Consider the following 22,957-nt stretch of genomic DNA (forward strand, 5'->3'; position numbering starts at 1 on the left):
CCTGCTTGTGTTCCCTCTCTCGCTGTGTCTCTCACTGTCAAATAAATAAAATCTTTAAAAAAAAAAAAAAAAAAAAAGGAAATAAGTCATGATAACAGACAGGAGAATGGTCAGCTGATACCTCTTCTGTGTCACTACAACATGTTGAGTAACAAGTTATGCTTGTTATGTGGATTCTATTGTATAGGAAACATGTTTATGATCTAACAGTACAAAACTGATGCTTGAACACTCCAGGAATGTACGTATATGTGGATATGCTATACCTTAAGATTCTTCTATATTTAGTTGAGGTTAAATTTGAGAAGATCTACCTCAAATCTAATAGAGGAGATCAATTTCAGCATTTATCTCTTTTACAAAAGGATGAAAGATCCAGTAGAGTGAAGATATAATTTGATAGGTAAAAATTTGCTTTAGACAACTTCTGTTACATAAACAAAAGCATAGTATGTTGCCTTTGGAGTTTATTATGCTGATGGACCTCTGTATGATAGGAAGGAAAAGAAAACCCTGAAAAATCTGAAGACTTAAGTACATCTTCTTTGCTGTTTTGGGGTGGTACAGGACTTCTCTGCACGGACACATGGCTTTATTTATACTCATAAGACTCATACAAGTTCTAACCTTTTGTCCCCGTTGCATCACAATTTATCTACATTAGCTATTCAAATGTAGGGAATGCAAACAAAGAACATTACACTCTTAGAAATAAAAATATTATTTGAATGTAAATAGTTATGGGTGTGGGTACCCAGTTATTTGCCAATTCCAAGTCCAAACTTTTATTTTTTTTTTAAAGATTTTTATTTATTATTGAGAGAGAGAGAGAATGATAGCATGATTAGGGAAGAGGGTCAGAGGGAGAAGCAGACTCCCCGATGAGCAGGGAGCCCGACGTGGGACTCGATCCCAGGACTCCAGGATCATGCGAAGGCAGTAGCTTAACCAGCTGAGCCACCCAGGCGCCCAAGTCCAAACTTTTAAAAGTAATATATTTAGATAATGATATTATTGCTTTCTAAGAGGAGTCACCTTGGTGTTTCTTCAAACTGCCCAACTTCTTCAAAAGTATGGTTTGGTTTTACCCCAAGCACTTTCCCAGAGACAAATCAATTTAGGGAAAGATGGGTACATCTTTGCACACGTTTGTACACAGAGATGTGAATATAGTGCCTGTGTGTACCACATAAGAGCAAAAACTGTGTGCTAAAGGTGAGAAAATATTGAGCAAATACCCAAGAGTTAAGGAAGCAAAGGCGGATTTAGCTGCGCACATGGATTTAGTTGCAGCTGATGGCATGCAAGGGGTAAGGAAAGGCATTTACTTTGTGTATTAGCAACACAGGTGGATAGATAACAATGTTTCCAACCTGGTAAATATTTTAACCCAATTGAAGAGCTCGCTTAGACCATTTATTTTGCCACTTATTCTTGTGATGGAAAAGTTCCCCTTAACTGTAGTGCTGACACATGAACCAACACATAGGATAAAATTCTATACAGCTAAATAGACATACGTACAGGGAGTACAGGAAAACTGGAGAAGTCTGAGTAGGATTGGTGGATCACGGTAACATTTTGGTTGTGATACTGCACAATAGTTTTGCAAGAGGTTTCCATTGGGGAAGACTGGGTAAAGGGTACAAGGGAGCTCTGTGTTTTTCTTACAACTGCGTGTGAATTTATAATTATCTCAATAAAAGTTTCAACTAAGCAAAGCTCATCACTTACGTTATAGCACCACAGACTTTAGAACTGGGGTGACAAACCTGAGAGCATTCAGTTCAGTGGTTCTTGAAGTGTGTTCTCCAGATCAACAGCGTCAACATCATGGGACATTAGTTAGGAATGACAGTTCTCAGACCCAAACCTGACCTACTGAATCAGAAACTCTAGAGGTGGGGCCCTATAGTCTGTTTGAACAAGCCCGCCAGGTGATTCTACTGTATATGCCAAAATGGGAGGACTACCAACTTCCTTCAAGCCTGTCACTGTACAGTAAAGAATCTGAGAACCAGGGGCGCCTGCGTAGCTCAGTTGGTTAAGCGTCTGCCTTCGGCTCAGGTCATGATCCCGGGGTCCTGGGATCGAGCCCCGCGTCGGGCTCCCTGTTCAGCAGGTAGTCTACTTCTCCCTCTTCCCCTCCCCCTACTCATGTGTGCATTCTCTCTCTCTCTTAAAAAAAATCTTTTTTAAAAAAATCTGAGAACCACAGGAAATGAATAGCTCTGTGTAGTTTTATACTAAGGTATAAAACCAAGACTGGACCCTTGGGGATCTTGACTAGCAGTCCAGATTTTTTTTCCATTGAGCAGTGCCATGTGGCAGTGACGCTTGATTGCATTTACTTGACCATCTGCCCCCTCTTAGGAAGAATGGAGAGTGAAGGGCTGATGACAGAAGGCTATAAAATTAGCCTTGCAGATGAACATGGAATTTATGTGACTAGTTGATCTTTTGAATCTAATTTCTTTCCTCCTTTTGATCTCTTACCATTATAGCTGTCTCGAGAAATTAGTACACTCTTTGTTCCACAACACGGCATTGATGGCCCAGCTCTAGCAATCTCTCTACCCAAGGGGAGTAGTTCACTTTGTCTACATATATTTTGGTAGTCAAATTCGTTATTTAATTGACTCATTCTTTCAACAGAATTTGAGTGCCAACTTTGTACCAGGCACTGTATTGTAAGGGAAGGAATAGAACTAATAATGTATTGTTCTCTCGGTTCACTGCCTGTTGGGAACATTTTCAATCCTGTCATTGAAATTCAGCGGGATAATTGTTAATAGAGGTAGGTACAAAGCACTACAGTTGACCCCTGAATGATGGGGGTTAGAGGCACCAACCCCCACATGGAAAATCCAGGTATAACTTTTGACTCCCCAAAAACTGAACTACGAATAGCCTACTGCTGACCCTAAGCCTTACTGATAACATGAACAGTTGATTAGCACATATTTTGTATGTTAGATGTACTATATACTGTACTCTTAGAATAAAGTAAGCTAGAGAAAAAACTGTTACGGAAATCCTAAGAGAAACATTGATGGTGCTGTATTGTACTTATTGAAAAGATCTGCATATAAGGGACCCGCACAGTTCAAACCCATGTTGCTCAAGGGTCAGCGGTACTTGACATCTATTACTTACTATGGGCCAAACACTGTAATAGATGGTTTGCATGTTGGTTCATTTAATTCTCATTTCCATTTTCCAGAAAAGAATACTGAGGCTCCAAGAAGTTAAGTATGTTTCCCAAGGATCACATAGCTCTATGAAGTAATGAAGACTATTTCTGCCCCAAGCCACTTTGGTGCCAGGGAGTTAGGAGCACAGGGGCAGAACTTACTGGGCTTGGGGAAAGGAAAAGGTGCTTAGAGAAGGCTTTAGAGATTTCCTTTTTTTGGGACAAAGAAGGCACTTGTCAGAATTAGAGTTTTGTGCTTAGTGATTATGCAAATGGCATTGCAGTTATCATTCAATAACTGATACTAGAATGATATCATAGTTTTATTATTAACTGACCACTTAGATTTCCTATAACACAATGAAAGTAACAATCTCCTCACTCTGTTTTTACAAGTATTGTTCAATTACAGAAACTTCTACAGAAGTTAACTTTCTCTTTCTTGTCTTGGAGAAAACATTATGATTGTTCCTGAGTATTGCTTTTCAATGTCAGATATAAAGCACTGACAAAAATGTTATTCATTTTACCAGTGCCAGTTTTAACTCCGTGGGTATGAGGGACTGTAGGATGTGGACAGATGAGTAAGGCCTGCCCATCTTCAAGATGCGGAGTGTGCATCCTTTCACTGGGTAGGACGATATTGATGGAATAAATTGACTTTAAGACTGCTTTTCACTTTCAGGAAAGAATGCTAAGGAAGTCTTTGGCCATTTGTTTTTTGAAATAAATTCTGAGCATGATGGACTCTAAGGAAAATCTCTAGTACAGATACATTTCTCACCTCTCTCCCTTTTTTATTGAAGTGTAATTAACATACAGTGTTATACTGGTTTCAGGTGTATAGTATAATGATTCAGCAGTTCTATACATTTCTCAGTGCTCATCAAGATATGTGTACTCTTAATCCCCTTTATCTTTTTCACCCCCTCCTCCGCCCCTCTCCCCTCTGGCAACCACCAGTTCTGTGTATTTATAAGTCTTTTATTGGGGGGTGGGGGGCTCTTCTTTGCTCCTTTCTTTTCCACATAAATGAAATCATAAGCTATTTGTCTTTCTCTGACTTAATCCGCTTAGTGTTATATCCTCTAGGTCCATCCATTTTGTTGCAAATGGCAAGATCTCATTTTTTATGGCTGAGTAATAGTCCATTACTTATAGATGTACCACATCTTTGTTATCCATTCATCTATCATTGGACATTTGGGTTGCTTCCATATTTTGGCTATTGTAAATAATGCCGCAATAAACACAGAGATGCATGTATCTTTTCAAGTTAGTGTTTTTGTTTTCTTTGGGTAAATACCCAGTAGTGAAATTACTGGATCACGGGGGTAATTTTATTTTTAATTTTTTGAGGAAAAACTCATACTGTTCTCTACAAAGGTGGTACCAATATGTGTTCCCACCAATAGCACACAATGATTCCTTTTTCTCCATGTCCTCACCAATACTTGTTATTTCTTGTCTTTTTGATACTAGTTTTTCTAATAAGTATGAAGTAATATGTCATTGGTGGCTTTGATTTGCATTTCCCTGATGATTACTGATGTTGAATATCTCTTCATGTGTCTGTTAGCTACGTGTATGTTTTCTTTGGAAAAAATGTCTATTCAGACCTTCTTGCCCATTTTTTAAATCCGATGGCTTTCTTGCTATTCAGTTTTATGAGTTCTATATTTTGAATATCAAACATGTGATTTGCAAATATTTTCTCCTATTTGGTAGGCTGCGTTTTCATTTTGTTGATAGTTTCTTTTGCTGTGCAGAAGCTTTTTAGTTTAAGGTAGTCTCATTTGTTGATTTTGGCTTTAGTTGTGTTTCCTTTTGGTGTCAAATCCAAAAAATCATCAACAAAACTGATGTTAAGGAGCTTACTATCTATGTTTTCTTCTAGGAGTTTTATGGTTTCAGGTCTTACATTTAAGTCTTTAATCCATTTGAGCTGATTTTGTATATGGTGTAAGACAGTGGTCCCATTTCATTCTTTTGCATGTGGCTGTCCAGTCCCAAGAGACTATACTTTCCCCACTGTATGTTCTTGGCTCCTTGGTCATAAATTGACCATCTATGTGTGGGTTTATTTCTGGGCTCTCTATTCTGTTCCATTGATTTATGTGTCTGTTTTTATGCCAATACTGCAGTTTTACTATAGTATCATAATATAGTTTGAAATCAGGAAGCATGATGCTTTGTTGTTCTCACTCAAGATTAAGTTGGTCTTGACAAAATGGGAGAAGACATTTTCAAATGACATATCAGATAAAGGGCTAGTATCCAAAAATCTATAAAGAATTTATCAAACTCAACACCCAAAGAATAATCCAATCAAGAAATGGGCAGAAGACATGAACAGATATTTCTCCAAAGAAGACGTCCAAATGGCCAACAGACACATGAAAAGTTGATCAACATCGCTCAGCATCAGGGAAATACAAATCAAAACCTCAATGAGTTACCACCTCACAGCAGTCAGAATGGCTAAAATTAACAAATCAGGAAATGACAGATGTTGGCAAGGATGCAGAGAAAGGGGAACCCTCCTACACTGTTGGTGGGAATGCAAGCTGATGCAGCCACTCTGGAAAACAGTATGGAGGTTCCTCAAAGAGTTGAAAATAGAGCTACCCTATGACCCAGCAATTGCACTGCTGGGTATTTACCCCAAAGATACAAATGTAGTGATCTGAAGGGGCACCTGCACCCCAATGTTTATAGCAGCAATGTCCACAATAGCCAAACTATGGAAAGAGCCAAGATGTCCATCAACAGATGAATGGTTAAAGCAGATGTGGTATATATATACACAATGGAGTATTATGCAGCCATCAAAACAATGAAATCTTGCCATTTGCAACGATGTGGATGGAACTAGAGGGTATTATGCTAAGCGAAATAAGTCAATCAGAAAGACAATTATCATATGATCTCACTGATATGAGGAATTTGAGACACAAGACAGAGGATCATAGGGGAAGGGAGGGAAAAATGAAACAAGACGAAACCAGAGAGGGAGACAAACCATGAGACTCTTAATCTCAGGAAACAAACTGAGCATTGCTGGAGTGGAGGGGGGTGGGAGCGATGGGGTGGCTGGGTGATGGACATTGGGGAGGGTATGTGCTATGGTGAGCAATGTGATGAATCACAGACCTGTACCCCTGAGATAAGTAATATATAATCTAAAAAAAAAAAAAAAAGAAAAAGATTAAGTTGGCTTGTCAGGGTCTTTTGTGGTTCCACACAAATTTTAGGATTGTTCTATTTCCATGAAAAAGTCATTTGAATTTTGATAGGGATTGCACTGAATCTGTAGATTGCTTTGGGTAGTAGGGAAATTTTAACAATATTCTTCAAGTCCATAAGCACAGAATCTCCATTTATTTGTATTTTCTTGAGTTTTTTCATCACTGTCCTGTAGTTCTCAGTGTGCAGGTCTTTTCCCCTCTTGGTTACATTTAATCTTAGGCATGTTCTTCTTTTTGATGCAATTGTAAATGGGATTGTTTTCTTACTCATTTTGATAGTTTATTTTTAGTATGTAGAAACACAATGTAGGTTTATATACTGATTTTGTGTCTTGCAACTTTACTGGATTTATTTATTCTAACAGGTTTTGGTGGAGTCTTCAGGGTTTATAATAATGTTATCTGCAAATAGTGACAGATTTACCTCTTCCTTTCCAATTTGGAGGTCCTTTGTTTTTTGCCTAATTGCTCTGGCTACGACTTCCAATACTATGTTGAATAAAAGTGGCAAGAGTGGGTATCCTTGTCTTGTTTCTGATCTCCAAGAGAAAGCTTTCAGCCTCACCACTGAGTAGGATGTTAGCTGTGGGCTGATCAAATTTCATTATGCTTACAATAATATTTAGATTGGAACTTGATTGTTGGGGGTCAGTGCCCATGAAGACAATGGTTGGGGACAAAGCCACACAAGGTGATAAATGAAATAAAAATTTAAAGGTCAACAGAGAATATCTGAATATTAGTAATATTTTAGAACACTATTATGAAAAAAATCAGAATATACCATTTTTATTTTTAGAAGTGTTTTTAAAGGAAATTCAAATATATAAGGAAGTAAAAATATAACCTCAGGTATTTGTCACCCACTTTCAACATTCATGGCCAGTCTTGTTTCATTTCCAGCAACCCCCCCATTCTCCCCCCAGCTGTCTCTGGATTATTTTGAAGCAAATCCTAGACCATATGATTTTATCTGTAAATATTTCAGTATGTGTTTTTAAAGATTAGGGACTCTATTTAAACTACAATGCCATTATCATATATTAACAATACATCCCTAGTATCATTAAATATCTATTTAGCCATGTATCATTTCCCAATTGTAAAATGTAATTATATATATATATATATCATTTTATTCATTTATATATTATAAATATATTTTTGAATTAGGATGCAAAATCCATAGTGATTGGTTCATAGGTTCGTAAGTTTCTTAATCTGTAATTTTCCATATGTCTTTTTTTTTTTCCCTCTTATAATTTCTTGCTTGAAGAGACTGGGTCACTTATCCATAGGGTTTCCAGAGTCCGAAATTTTCTAACTGCATTATACTCGTGTAGTTTATGTAATTGTCTATTCTTTGTGTTTCTTGTCAACTGGTAGATCCAGAAACTTAATCAGCTTGTTTTTGGTCTTTCTTTCAGCAAGACTGTCATAAGCAGCATGTAACCAAATATTATCTTAAAGCTAGTACTGTAAATGGTTTAAGCCCAGATTTTAAAGACATCCAGGTAAATAAAAGGACTCTAGTCATAACATACTGTGAGGCAGAGGATTAGTGACTTGTCTTTTCTGCAACAATATACTAGGTGAAATTATCTCCAGCAATCTTCTGCATGGGTCTAAATGCGTAAGAGGAATTAAAAGATATTCTGTAGGTCTAGGAGCCTCCTAGAATCTGCCCTTCATGATTGTAGAGGACACTACAAGCTACACGTTAGGCCTTTATAGATCTGTGCTGCCAGGACAGTTGCTTCTGGCTACTTCACTTTTATTTAAGTTTAAAATTCGAGCTTCTCACTCACGCTAACTACGGTTCAAGTGCTCAGCAGCCACCTGTGCCTAGCAGCTATCATACTGGATGGCACTGATACAGACTATTTCCATCATCACAGAACATTCTATTGGACAGTCCTATTTTAGAATATAGAGGGATCACGGAGTGGATAGACTGAAATTTTCTTGGTGTTCAAGCATATTTTTAGTTAAGTTTTCTATGAATCTTATAGTGTGGATTTCTATAGTGCTGCCTCTAATGGATAACTACCCTTTTAAAATATGAATACTGCAGGACCATTCGTCTGTTGGCAGAAACTATGAGAAGTGTGTTTTTGGACAAGTTTGTTACAGATACTATTAACGTCCCTCCTATTTTATGTTGGATTTCACCTTGCTAATAAACATATCTAGGTTATCATATCCAGAAAGCATACCAATAGGTGACAGTATAAACACAGATTAAGCTGATGCAGTGAAAAGAAACATGGTGATAGTTGCTATGGTAACATGGTCAGAAACAGACACGTTAAAGATATCCTTAAGTTTCTATTTTACAGTGTCTTTATGAAATGATTTTACAGAGTGAAGTTTTATAGCACGAAGAGTGTTATACTGGAAGCAAATTTTAGAGCTGGTTGAGAGACAAATTCCCTCAATTCTAAAGGTTCTGTGGAGAGCCAGCTCTTTCCAAAGGATACCTTTTATCACCTCGATTGCCTGTAAACATGAACCTATTGGCTGCCCTACTTCCCTTCTTGTTGAAGAAACAGTGTACCATTTTTATTTCAATTTGGTTTAAAAATACTTTAATTGAACTCTGCTTAACCTTTTACAGCGGAAGTTCAGAGTGAAATCGAAAGGATTTTTGAACTTGCAAGAACATTGCAACTGGTAGTCCTTGATGCGGATACTATTAATCATCCAGCTCAACTCAGTAAAACTTCTTTGGCCCCTATTATAGTATATGTAAAGATTTCTTCTCCTAAGGTAAGTAGGGTTGTTATTTGCTCTCTAATCAAACCTAACTACAATTGTATATGTTTTGCTTTACAGTTATAACAAGCTATATCTCCATCCATCATAAAGAGTTTGATGAGACAGGGTAGTCAAGTCTTTAAGATTCAAGTAAGCAAGCATGATTATTAGTTTCATGGCTTAGAACAGCAATTCCCAAAGTGTGGTCCGTGGTTTCCTGGGGGAAGGTTCTGAGAAACTTCTAGAGAGTCCATGAAGTCAAAATTATTTCCATAATAATACTAAGACATCATTCTCCTTTTTCACTGTTTTGACATTTGCACTGAGGGTGCAAAAGCAGTGGTGGGTAAAACTGCTAGTGTCCATGAATGGAGACAGTGCTCCCAGTTAAAAACACCACCACCATCCAGTTTCACTGACACATGTCCTGAAAAAGTAGTAACGTTTATTAATGTTACTAAATTTTGACTCTTAAATACAAGGCTTTTCAATATTCTGTGTAATGAAACTTGAATAGCTGAAGCACTTACTTTTACCAGTTAGCTTGAGGACATTCAGTGACTATTCAAGTTATAAACTCAAGGAGCCTCTTTTTTTTACCATTTTTATTTGAAAGAACTGACATGCTGTGTTTATTAAGACTTAGTTATTTGGCAGATATTCTCCCATTTGTCACCAGTGATAAAACTCAAGCATTCAAACGAAAATTAAAATTTCAGAAAATTTGTATCCACCTTAAGAGCGTTGCTTTAATAAGAAGTGTGTCAACATTTGGAAGATCTGAAGAATTCAATGAACCATTATTTCTCAAATGATCAATGAATGATGTTACAAATCACGCACGGTAAAATTTCAAATTTCAAGATAAACCGATGCAATGAAATTTAACAGTAAGAAAAGTTCATTGATAGGGTTTAAGCTTTCACATGGCAACTAGTCTTTAAGAAACTACCACTTGTTGAGTTTAGTGTAATATCAAAGAACAATGTATCCACAGTTCCTGAAAAGGCTACTACAGTACTCCTCCTTTTCTGAATTACCCATCTGTGGAAGGGTGGATTTCTTCACATTATTTCAACCAAAACAAGACACTGTAGCAGGTTAAATGTAAATGTAGCTAGGAGACTTTGGTTTTTTTATGAAGCCAAGCATATTAGAGAAATTTGCAAAAAAAATGTAGATATTTTTTACAAAAATAAGTAATTTGTTAAAATTTAACAGGTTTATCATTCATTTTTAAATGAATATTTAAAAATGTTTTCAATTGTAGTTTCTACTGTGGTAAACATTATACTTCACATAAACAAAAGCTCTTGGGGTTTTCAATTTTTTTAAACATAAAGGAGTCATGAGACAAGTTTGGTAACTGCTAGCTTTGAAAAAAGGTAAGAGTCAGAATAAGCTCCATGCTAGTTATCTTCTTTAAAGTCTTTTTAAAGCTTGCAACTGAGATTTATACATTTTATAGCTCAATCTATTGTAAACCACTTGGGCTATATGTAAAAAGGCCGTAGAGTGAATAACAAACTTTGTTCTTTACCCAAGTGCAGATATTCTTCTTGTTAAATCTTATCTTTCACAGGTTTTACAAAGGTTAATAAAATCTCGAGGGAAATCTCAAGCTAAACACCTCAATGTCCAGATGGTAGCAGCTGATAAACTGGCTCAGTGTCCTCCGGTAAGTCATCTCTGTATCCAGTATACTCCACCCTGGCATTATATTTAGAAAGCAAGCGGGCAGTAACCAGACAGGTAAACAGATGTCGGGGGAGAGAATTCTCCCCACTTAGCCATGGTCTTCATTCCCAAAAGTGAACTGCCCTACCTCCTCCCATGAGCATTTGTCTAGATCATGGCTTACAAAAAGCTCCAGTGCATTCGGTGGTGACCTCGCTTTAATATCTAATACGTATCCTAAATGAAACAAGATTATGTTTTCAAAATTTGGTTTATAAAATGGATCTGTTTGGGATTTATTATTTGCTTCTAATAGTTCCAGTTCTTAATAACTGAGAAATTGATTTGAGACCATGTGAAAAAAAAATTTTTTTTTCTAAACAATCAAGTTACCTAGCTTCTGATACCTGAACACATTCCTCCTCCTGATCCCTGCTTTACATATCATGCTTTGGGAGTATAGAACACCTCTAAGTTTTTGTTTTGATATGCAGATGTATCAGAAGCTATAAGAATTATGATTTATTTTGAAGTTTGGACCCTGTCAAATTATCAGTGGTTTCAGCTTTCTTCTGCCAAATTTCATGTCCTAATCTTGCCTCAGTAATTTCCAAGATTAAGTTTTTCATTCATAGTCTCTATGTCAAACCCAGGCCTCTTACTGTCCAGATTATGTATTTTTCTACCTCTCTTTTTGATCCTGTCCTAAACAACTATCATTATACCCTTCACTTTTTGGTCATTGCTATTGGTTAAGCATCTAGGGTTGTGAGCAATGATCTGAAGTAGACAGATGCAATCTGACTCAACAGGACATTCAGCCAGTCTGAAAAGGAGAAAGCAGAAGCACATGAGCCCCTTCCTTTTGTGAGTGTGGGTGAAACTCACTCAGTGCTGGGCTGGTGTAAGTGTGTCATCGGAAATGTTTGCTGCTGCAGGAACTGTTTGACGTGATCCTGGACGAGAACCAGCTCGAGGATGCTTGTGAGCACCTTGCCGACTATCTGGAGGCGTACTGGAAGGCCACCCACCCTCCCAGCAGCCATCTCCCCAACCCTCTCCTTAGTCGTACGTTAGCCACTTCAACTCTGCCCAGTAGCCCTACTCAAGCCTCTAATTCACAGGTAAGAGGGGCTCTTTCTTAAGCCTTAACTTGGCTGCCTTAGGTCACCTGGCTGGGATCCAAGCCCAGTTACCCAGCACAGTGCCTGTTACATTGAGTCATTTACTGTCTTCAGTGTGAGTTGTGTACCCATAAGAAAAACTGTATAAATAATACACTACAAACATATATAAACTCCCTAATTACATGTCCTGTAAGACAAGGGTAGTACTTTTCTACACTGTCAGTAGGACAACCATGGGATCAGACTGCCTGGGTTCAAATCCCAGCCCCACCTCTTATTGGGTGTATAAGGCTGGAGAAGTTGCTTACCTGCCCTTTGCCTCAGGAAGACAACCTGTCTCCCAGGGCTGCTGCATTACTGAGTTAGTTAATACAGAAGACTAAGTGCTATATGTAAGCATCTGATATTTTATTTCTTCCCCCTTAATCCAAAGCCACCATCTTTAATCTTCCCACAAGTATTCACGTAGAAGTAGTGAAATGTACACTTGTGTGTAGAGAAACCTTAGGTACGTGTATCTGATTTGAAACCCCAGGAGAACATATAAAAGGATGCCCTCCCCCCCTTCATTTATTCATAAGGAAAAAAAAAAGTCTGGTATAAAAATGCCACCGGATGTTATCAAAAGAATTAAGTAACTGAGTTAGGTTAGATTTCATTTTCGAAACTCACAAGGGAATAACCCTGAAAGGGCAGCCTTGCTCTCATGACATGTTAGTTCTTTACACACTGACCTTGGTTGATGCCTGTGTTTGCTCCCTTCCCCGCCAGGCTTGTCACGGCGATCAGAGGACTGAGCGCTCCGCTCCTGCCCGGGCTGCCTCCCACGCTGAAGATGAACCCTGCCCGGAACCCGTCAAGAAGCCCCAGCACCGGTCCTCCTCCGCCCAGCACCACAGCCATCGCAGTGGGACGAGTCGAGGCCTCTCCAGGCAGGAGACATTTGACTCAGAAACCCAGGAGAGTCGAGACTCTGCCTATGCGGAGCCGAAGGAAGATTATTCCCACGAACACGTGGACCACTATGCCCCCCACCGAGACCATAACCACCGAGATGAGCCCCACGGGAGCAGTGAGCACAGACACAGGGAGTCTCGGCACCGTTCCAGGGACCTGGATCGAGAGCAGGACCACAATGAGTGCAACAAGCAACGGAGCCGGCATAAATCCAAGGATCACTATTGTGACAAGGACGGAGAAGGCATCTCCAAAAAACGGAACGAGGCTGGGGAGTGGAACAGGGATGTTTACATCCGCCAGTGACTTTTGCCCGTTTGTGTTTCTTTTTTTTTAAGTCTTGTATACCACCACCCTCAGACTCAATCTTTGGGGTCTACATTGCAGTCGTATGTGATCTGTCCTATATACTTTATCATGCTGTTGCTCTTCAAGCAACAGCAATACAGAGAGTATTAATATACTTTTTTTTCTTTTGTAAGTGCTACATAAATTTGCCTGGTATGGCTGCAGACCTCCGGTTGTATACTGGACTTTTCAAAAACTGTTTGGGATCGCTGCCACTTGAACAAAATCTGTTGCCATCCAGGTGGCATTAGTATTTTAAGAAACATAGTTGATGTTTTCAAAAATGTAGTTAATGTATCCAGCAAGCCAGAATTGGCCCAGGTAAAAAGTGGAATTTCTTGATGCTCCAGATTTTTAATATGTAGGCACCTGATTTGCATATTCATTTAACCATGGACCACTGTCTCTTGCTTGTACCTCTGGCTGACTAAATTTGGGGACAGATTCAGTCTTGCCTTACACAAAGGGGATCATAAAGTTAGAATCTATTTTCTATGTACTAGTACTGTGTACTGTATAGTTTGTAAATGTTATTTCTGCAAACACCTTCTTATAATTATATATATAATATATATATACATATATATATATATCAGTTTGATCACACTATTTTAGAGTCTTAATGCCAAGTCAGCAGATTTGCTTTATGAATTACAGGGACTAGAAATGCCCACCTTCAGGAAATTTGTAATATCGTCTAGACACCTATCCCCATTCTAGTAGAAAGTCTGTACATACTGTAAATATGTGTGATTGCCTGACTTGAAAAGGTTTGATTTCTGAATGTTTTACCATCCTTGTAAGTTTATAATTTTGACCATAAATTATGGTATAAATATAACCAAACTCCAAAGGTTGTTCTAATCCATGCAGTTCACACTGATTGTGACACACACATTCTTAGTAGCTAGTGTCTTATGTCACTGCACTGGAGTTTACGAGCCGGACCTCCGTATGCAAGTGTGTCTGTGTGTACGAGTGTGTAAGAGTGACTGAGATGGAGCTGAGTGCTCAAGACTCGAGACCGATATACTTAGAATTCTACCCACCTGGCTTTGTATTTAATTGTGCTACGTGTTGCTTTGAGAATCCATTGAGCAGTCAGGGAATGTGAGGAAGCTTGCTGCCAAAGGTGACTAGGAAGGCATTCATCCGCTGGCTCCTTGTTTTTGCTCCTAGAGAGGAGAAATACAGGCAACTTTTAACTGTGAGTGTTTCACTGGAAATGTACAATCTTTGTGTGTTTGAGTATTTGTTTTAGTAAGAAATGTTTACACAGCTTGTAGAATTATTTCGTGGGAAAATAAATTTTTCTAACTTCTCCCACCTCCTCCTTTTCTAACCTTGCCTATGGTTCCTGCTGTTTATCTCCCTTCAGTTTCCCCCTTCATTCCATTCCCTGCCGCCAACTCCCAACAGTTTCGCTGTCCATCAAAACCTAGAAGTGCTTCTTATAACCAAAGTTTCTGCTCTTCAGAAGTAATCAGGGCAAAATGAGGTGACTTGAAGTGAACAAAATGTTAAGAATATCTTCCTCCATTAGACATCTACTCTGAAGGGGAACCCAGAAGATAACTATTCTCCATGCCTCAATGAAAGCGCCGTAAGCAGCTCACAGTGTGGTTGTCACGCTAAAGGCTAAAACCACCTTCTCCTTGTCACTATGTGTACATTTTGTCCAGTCATGACTGGACAGGTAAGACAGTATTAGGTGTGCAAGTACCCAGCACCTGAAGTTTGTCCCTGGAAAATGCCGAGCTATAATTGCCTAACTTCGGATCTGTACATTATGAAATTATTTTGTTAAATAAGTTCATCTATTTTTGTTTTGCTTCTTTGATTATTCCAGGTTCTTGCCAAAAATTCTGGGACCTTTCTAAGTAAAACTGTTTCACATTTAACTCCTTATTTCCCTTCCCCTGCAAGAAAACTCAGTTTTAAAAACGAGTTACATTTGAAGGGTTTTATCAGCTAATAGAAGGAACATTTTCCTCAGAATTAATCTTTTTGTTAATTAGCTCTGTACTGTTGACAAATTTATTTATTGAATATAAAAACAGTAGTCATAATATATACATTTTTGATGTAAAATATTCGTATCATTGGGAAACCATATTCCAGTTAAAGTTAACTTGTATAAAATATTTCTGAAAACTTGCATCCCAATTAATGACTTTGGGATATTTAAAACTCTTGAAGTATAACTGGTATTTATCTTACTTGCTGCTACCACTAATCCCTTTCAAAGAGTCATGCTAACAGATTCCAGTTTTAAAACTTTTTACCTGGAGTCTTAATTTTTCACTTTACTGTGAAACATACTAGTCCAAATCAGAGTATTCTTCGAAAAACTACTGCAGGATTTGACTCTGAGCATCTGTACGTGAAAACTGTATAGCAGGCATATGTGTGAACAGTGTGTACTCAATTTGTAAATGAAGAAATAACCCCAAGGGCAATGGGAGATTTTACTGACTTGTGGAATGTAAAATTAGTCTTTTCACTCAGCAAAGGCTTAACCTTAACCTACTCAGTTGTAGAATCATGATCTTTGTAGTCAACCTAGAAAATGCTGGAAATGGAACTGTTCTTAATAGTTCTGTGTTTTATTGTCAAACCCACTTCAGTTTTTCCTATGCTCTTTCTCTACTGCTCATTTAAGTTACTGTTACAAAAAGGTGCTGCTAAATATAGGATGTCTTAGTCATATTGTACTTTGGGACAATGCCACATTTTTAACATGGTCTGCTATGCATTCCTGTTAAACATTCACTGTCAGCTACACTGAACTGTTCAACAAATCTGGTTTAAAGTCATTCATATAAAACAAATAAAGAGCTGGCTTTCTGCACTGTTTATTAGTAGTAGTATTAATTGCCATTTTAGGAATGATTCTTATAGTTGAGAATATGTCAAATTTTCAACAACACTTCTCACGGTGGAGCATCTTTCTTAAGGGCAATGCTAATCCCTAAGGTTACTTTAGTGATTTCCCATTATGTCTGATAAAATGCTAGTTTACAGAAGGTAAAGATCTTTTAAAATAGGAGCCGAGTAAGCTTTCTCCCACCTTAATTCACTATGTGTGGCAATTCTTGATTCAGATTTTTTTTTATTCTTCCTTCATAAAATGAAGATCCATCTTGATGACAAATTTAAATCCTCACCCTTATCCCCCGCTTTGCTCAATGATACAATGCTGCTAGTCTTGGATACTCTCATCTTATTAGTAATATATCAAGTCACATAGAGAAAATAGGTAACTAGATGATTCTAGGCCAGTTATTTAATTCTGGCTATATTATATTTGTACGTCACCTTACTATTTAAAGTAAAATGTGGCACAGGGTTTTGAAGTAAAATGTACTCACTGTTAAGTTGAAATTTTTTTTTGTTTGTTTCACAGAAATATCTATGTTAACCCTGAAATATGTTAAGAGAGAATATATTCTTTTCCTCCACATTTCCCAGATTTTTTTCCCTTTTTATTCTACTTTTTCTTAACTTTGTGTCCCTTAAGATTGTGTCTTATTTTCCAATTTGCCCCATTTTTGGAAGGAATGAAACCCACTGAAAAGGTCTTTGTCAAAGCCAACATTTTTGAAATTATTCTTTGTCCTCCTGTTCTTAATATGCAAATATTTTTCTTTTGTTTTGCCTGCATCGCTTGTATTTTGCTATTTGTCAGTATCAATCAACAGTTTACATGTCTACTGCTTGTCTCCCTGTCTACGATTTTCAACTGAGCACGTAAGGCTTGGCAGAGAGCATGAGAAGACGTGCATTTTTTAAAACAAAGTTTGGAGAAATGTGCAGAGCCCTAGAAACGGAATTACATAGGTCAACAGTGCTTCTCTTTAGTCCAAGAACATCTACTGGATAAAAAGGCAGAATGAGGGACATAAAGAAGTCAGTCACATAGTTGAATCTTTTGGAGCGTGAAATATCTTGTCCCTCTTTCAATAAGCATGTATTGATGATCTGCTCTAAAGCAGTGAGAGAAAAGACAGGGTTCCTGCCTCCAACACTTTCTGGGGCCTGGGGGGAGGGAGGGGTAAGGAGCATGCCTATTAAACTAAGAGTGAGTGTGTTCAGTGCCATGAGGGCAGCAGAAGTGGTTCCTAGGGGGTGTATGGAAAGACAAATGCCTAAGCCAACCTCTGCGAAGGATGTTCAAGAAAGCCTTCTTCAAAGAAGAGGCCTGCTAAATATCTTACCTGATCCAAGAGACCTTGCCATCTTGATGGACAACAGTCAGGAGAAATTCCTAATAGAAACCTTGGAGAAAAAAAAAAAAAAACTATTAGGCAATTGTTCCCAACTGTCTACCTTATTTATATACCCGAGGCTGAGAAACTCGGGGGTGATCCAAATGAAAGTTAAAACATTTAAATGTATTTAACACTATATGAGACAGCCTTTAAACTGGGCTGGGTATTGAGTATTTTAACATGTCTTACCTAAAAAGCGGTAGGATGAAGCAAGCCTAAGGTTATAATTTTTAATAAAAGCAGTCACATGTTGGCCGCTAACAGTGGGATGTTTAGTCACTTTTGCAGTTAACGGGATGTTTGTGTTTTTTGTTGGATTCTAGATTTTGATTATGAAGTGGTCTTTTCTTGTTGTGATCTACTATATTCACAGTTGCTTTGTCTGATGTTGGTGTTCAGTGAATTTGTTTATGTTCAAGAGAACACCAAGGTGTAAGTGCCAAGCCAGTTCCCAGCTACCAGAAGCTGGTTTTTTCCATCTCCCCAGTCATATCACATTAACTTGTATAATAGGTGTTCCGATGGATGATGAAAGGTACCCAAATTGTGGAATATTCTCATAATTTTAATGTACAGAGTGAAGAAAATATTTGTTTTGGGTTTTTAAAAGCATGAAAAAAAGTAAACTTGGTAAAGGCACACTACCATTTAGGAGAGATCTAGACTTCATTTGAAAGAGTTGATTTAAGGGGCACCTGGATGGCTCAGTTGGTTAAGCATCTAACTCCTGGTTTCAAGCTCAGGGTCGTGAGATCGAGCCCAGTGTCGTGCTCTGGACTCAGCACGAAGTCTGCTTGAGATTCTCTCTCCCTCTCCCTTAGCCCCTCTCACTCACGCTCTCTCGCTCTCTCAAATAAATCAATAAATCTTAAAAAAAAAAAAAAAAGTTGATTTATCAAATAGTAAACGGAAAAACTCTGATAAAATGCTCAACTCAGTTATGGGTACATGGAAAACAGAGTTCCCATACCCTGAATTCTTAGGGAACTACTTTAGGAACTCAAGAACATTTTTTACCAAATTAAATATTGCTCATTTTATTCCTTTGTTACAATCACACATTTTAACATTAAAAATGACTTACATTATTTACACATTAAAACACAAAACCCCAAATGAAAATATGCTCCAGATATCCGCAGGCACCTCCTTTTCCTTTTACTGTGCTAAATCCTTAAGAAAAAAATTATTTAAAAAACACAATATAATCTCATACCACCCCCAACTACTTCCTCCATGAAGTAGAGTCTCTTGGTCAAATCTCTTGGTCCCTGGTCCAACTGCTGACAGTCTTTTCTGCTTCCTTAGCAACTATGCCATCCATCACCAGACCCGACAACAGCTGGGTAAAAAAAAAAAAAAAACAAAAAAAAACCATACAGCAAACGTTTGGAATTTTCATTTCTAAGGATCCTTCTATGTGCTTTTGCATTTTATGAATTTTGCAATAAAAAACCCTATACAATCCTTATTTGCCAGCCAAATCATGTCTTCTATTCTGGCATCTCTGAGAGAATCAATGTCAGTGTTCCGTAATGGCACGACAGATGGATCAAATCGCTGCAGCTGTTTCAATTGTTCCAGTGAGAGGCCAGCTCCCATCATTCCTTCTCCTCCAATCTGTGGTTCCTGTTCGGAGAAAATGAGAAGATGTGAACATCCTATCATTGGTAAGTGTGCCTGCATACAATTTAAGTTAAAAGACAAAACTGAGGTATAAGTACCACCAATTCCAAAAATAGACAAATGGTATCTCTGTGGAATGACATACAGTTTTTCTGGGTAGTAATATATGGTCATCTGATGACTGAGTATCTATTATGACCCATATGCTCATCAAAAACTGCAGCTTTACATTTTTGCTGTGTGATCTTAAGTAACTTTACCTAACTCTGTTTCCTCATCTATAAAACAGATAAAATACTTAGTTCTAAGACTTTATTTCGTAAGGTGGTAGTCTGCCTGGCATATAGTGGTCACTCGGTTAAGTGGATCATTTTTATCAATAACAGCAATAAAAGAAAATTCAGCTTTATTATCACACTCCCCAAAGCTGACGGCAGTTCCTCAGGCACCTAAAGGTGACTTTCTCTGACCCGTATCAACTGGATGATAAAAAATTCCTATTGTTGTTTTTGAATGTACTAGAACAAATATTAGAGATAAACTAAGGCTGCGTCAATTAGTTTAGAATACAGAATCATAAGGAATTGAGTGATATGTGTGAACCACGACTGCACAAGATCCATAATCCTAAATCAAGTCAACACTGCATAATTGTTATGTTTAATACTTATGTATTATTAACCTACTGTTTATTAATCCATGGGGGGGATTTCTATCTCTTTCAGCTATAATTGAATGTATATGCATATATTGAGTGTATATGCATATGTACACACACACACACATAAAATTCAAGTGAATTCTGAAGTCTTCCTTTCCTCTACAATGCAATTACCTTCCTTTCTGAGTCTAGAAACCATCTCTGGATTGCTTTTTATTCATATATTCCAATTAACTAGAATTCTGTACAGGAGGGTACTGAAGTTAGATGTTCAATGTATCTAACTGAATGTGAGCATTATTACAGATTTACACTTCATCCCAAACATCATGGGTTAAAAATATAGTCATACTTTTGACAAAAACCGAGACAGGTGAAATAAAGTATAAGAAAGCTTTTTAAATGTTAGATATTTTATGTCAGAAGCCATAAAGAAGCAATATTACTGAACCATTTGTCCCCCCCTTGGCTAGCCCTGATGTGACTTGCGAAAAAATGGTGAACATACTCCATACCAGCACAATCTAGGAGTAGGAGGGGAAAAGAACCAACAACTTTTTAGAAAAAAAAGTTCTGAGTAACATAAACAAGAGCCACAAGTGAAAGAAGTATGTAACACAGGGACACCTGGGCTCTGTGGCATTTTAACACAACGGCAAGGAACGAAAACAGAGAAAAACTTCGTTAGGATGTGGAAATTCTCTCCGGACAGTCTAAAATGGATATCATTAGAGAAGCATTCTTGTTTACTGCAGTATTTGTTTCCGAAGTTTTGCTTGACATAGTTCTTCCTATAACAACCTTGTGTTTATCCCCACACTCATGTTTCTGTAATTTGTCAGATTACACAGAGAAAACTGAAATTATTCTTACCTGGGGCTGAAGCTGAAGGTAAGGAAATGTTCTGAGGGCCCAGGCAACCTGTTCTTCGTTTTCTGCCAGTGTGATGGTGCATGTGCTATAAACCAGCACGCCCCCCGGCTTCAGCAGCTCAACTGCCTAAAGAAACATGATCAGACTCTGTGTATCACAAGGCAAAAGCAACATTTTATGGGATTTTAGATTGAGAGGATACCACCTTTCAAGTGTTTGGGATAAATGTTCCATATGACCAAGATTTGTTCTCTAATTAGAGTATTCCAGACTAGGTACATTTCACTATCTTGGAGCTGTTATAATCCATTTAAACCAAGACTTTCCTGAAAATATTCATTCAGTTTCACTGCTTTAGATACCACTTTTTGTGTCCAAAACTCACACATGCACACTTTTTAAGCCATACTCCTTTCTGAACTCTCTACTCATGTATGCACTTGCCTTCTCCATATGTCTGCTATCAAATTCGACAGGTCCCAAAGTGAACACCTATCTTCCCTCTGAGACCTATTAGAGATGTGCTATTTTCAGGCCCCAAACCTGATACTATCTTTTATGCCTCCCTTTCTCTCACACTCCCCATCCATTAGCAAATTCCACTGGCTCTTCCTTTAAAATCTATCCAGAATTTGGCTCCTTCCACTGCTATCATCCTGGTCCAAGCTCCACTGTCTTTGGCCTGGATTACTGCAGCCTGCCTCTTAGTCCACCTGCTTCCTTGTCTGCCCTCCTATAACCTCTTCTCCATACAGTTGCCCGAGCGGTGTTTTTAAAAACTTGTCACTTCTCCACGCAAAACCCTTCAAATGCCCTGACTTATGACTCGGAGCCGAAGCCCAAGTCCTTACAGGGGTTTTCCAGGCCCTACCCAGAGCAGGCCTCTGGCTGCGCTTCTGACCTCACCTCACACATCTCGCTTACTCTGCTTTAGCAACACCGGCCTCTGCTGTCCTGGAGTACACACGGCACACTCCCCCCTCAGAAGTGGCGCACAAGCTTGGAAACTCTAATTCTCTGCACTGCTTCTTCACAATCTTCTTATCTTTGGGTCTCTGCCGCCTTTCCAGCACCTGATGGTCCCACGTAACACTACAACCATTCAAAGCCAGCACTCCTATCCTCCCTTCTTTAGTTTGCTCCACAGGGTTACTGCTCTGTTACTATACTTAATAACTTAATTCATCTTATTTTCCTCCCCAATTAGAATAGACACTCCATGAATAAGGCAGGTATTGTTATTTTTTTCACTACTATATTGATAAACACCCAGAATAGCATATATTACATTATGGTTAGGTGTTCAACGAAAATCTGGTCCAGTAAGTAAGTGAATCAGGAAACCAATATTATAAGAAAATGAGTTTTTCCCAAATAACTAAGAGTTTATCTTTTTTTAAGATTTATTTTTTATTTATTTATTTATTTGTCAGAGACAGAGCATGCACAAGCAGGGGGAGTGGGAGGCAGAGAGAGAAGCAGGCTCCCCGCTGAGCAGGGAACCCAACGTGGGACTCAATCCCAGGACCCTGGAATCATGACCCGAGCCAAACGCAGACGCTCAACTGACTGAGCCACCCAGGCGCCCCTAAGAGTTTATCTTTTCAAACTCCCAGATATTTAAAAACATTTTAAAGAAAATCTTTAAAATATATACTATACATAGTATACTATTATACACACACACACACACACGTTTTATATAGTATATAGAAGTATGTAAAACTATATAATATATAGCATACCATATATACTACATATAGTATATTTTTATTATATATAGTATATATTTGTGCTTTAACTAGAGTAGGCTGGTCAAAATTTAAACTGTTACTGTGTGCCAGTTATTGTTGTAAGCATTTTACATGGATTTTCTCAATTTACTTATAACCATGAGGTATGGTTACTACTGCCAATGAGGTGAACCTATTAGGTAGACTTATAATCCCCATTTCTCATATATGGAAACCAATGTACCTAAAGTCAATTATGTGGAAGAAGCACAGCTCCAAACAAGATGTGTGTGATTATAAAGTCTACAGTCTCAGCTAATACCTCAGTGCTAAATGGCAAACCTGCTATATTCTCTTTTGTACACAGTCAGCTGTTCCTCTTCATTGCGATCACTGCAACTACTCCTAAGTAGCCTTTTAAAATTTTCTTTCTGCTAGGACCTAAAAAGAACAAAAAGCCCAGTCTTTTAAATTTTTTTTTTAAAA

General features: G+C 38.0%; 2 protein-coding genes across 13 annotated transcripts in view; one reads left to right on the plus strand and one right to left on the minus strand.

Annotated features, from left to right (window-relative positions):
* CACNB2 (calcium voltage-gated channel auxiliary subunit beta 2) overlaps positions 1 to 16,165 on the plus strand; it is a 382,140-nt gene extending 365,975 nt beyond the window's left edge. For all 6 annotated transcript variants that reach the window (XM_032425595.1, XM_032425597.1, XM_032425596.1 and 3 more), the window contains 4 exons: positions 9,059 to 9,210; positions 10,781 to 10,876; positions 11,814 to 11,999; positions 12,774 to 16,165. In XM_032425595.1, coding sequence (XP_032281486.1) covers positions 9,059 to 9,210; positions 10,781 to 10,876; positions 11,814 to 11,999; positions 12,774 to 13,265 — 926 coding nt within the window. In that variant the 3' untranslated portion in view covers positions 13,266 to 16,165. The remainder of the gene's footprint in view (positions 1 to 9,058; positions 9,211 to 10,780; positions 10,877 to 11,813; positions 12,000 to 12,773) is intronic.
* NSUN6 (NOP2/Sun RNA methyltransferase 6) overlaps positions 14,398 to 22,957 on the minus strand; it is a 59,358-nt gene continuing 50,798 nt past the window's right edge. For 6 of the 7 annotated variants that reach the window (XM_032425606.1, XM_032425603.1, XM_032425601.1 and 3 more), the window contains 2 exons: positions 20,739 to 20,864; positions 18,588 to 19,207 (listed from right to left, as the gene is read on the minus strand). In XM_032425606.1, coding sequence (XP_032281497.1) covers positions 18,995 to 19,207; positions 20,739 to 20,864 — 339 coding nt within the window. In that variant the 3' untranslated portion in view covers positions 18,588 to 18,994. Of the gene's footprint in view, positions 14,483 to 17,524; positions 17,586 to 18,587; positions 19,208 to 20,738; positions 20,865 to 22,957 lie in introns of those variants that run through there. The other variant, XR_004301956.1, reaches the window with a different exon arrangement.

This window comes from Phoca vitulina, unplaced genomic scaffold (assembly GCF_004348235.1).
Source record: "Phoca vitulina isolate PV1807 unplaced genomic scaffold, GSC_HSeal_1.0 scaffold33, whole genome shotgun sequence".
Taxonomy (NCBI): domain Eukaryota; kingdom Metazoa; phylum Chordata; class Mammalia; order Carnivora; family Phocidae; genus Phoca; species Phoca vitulina.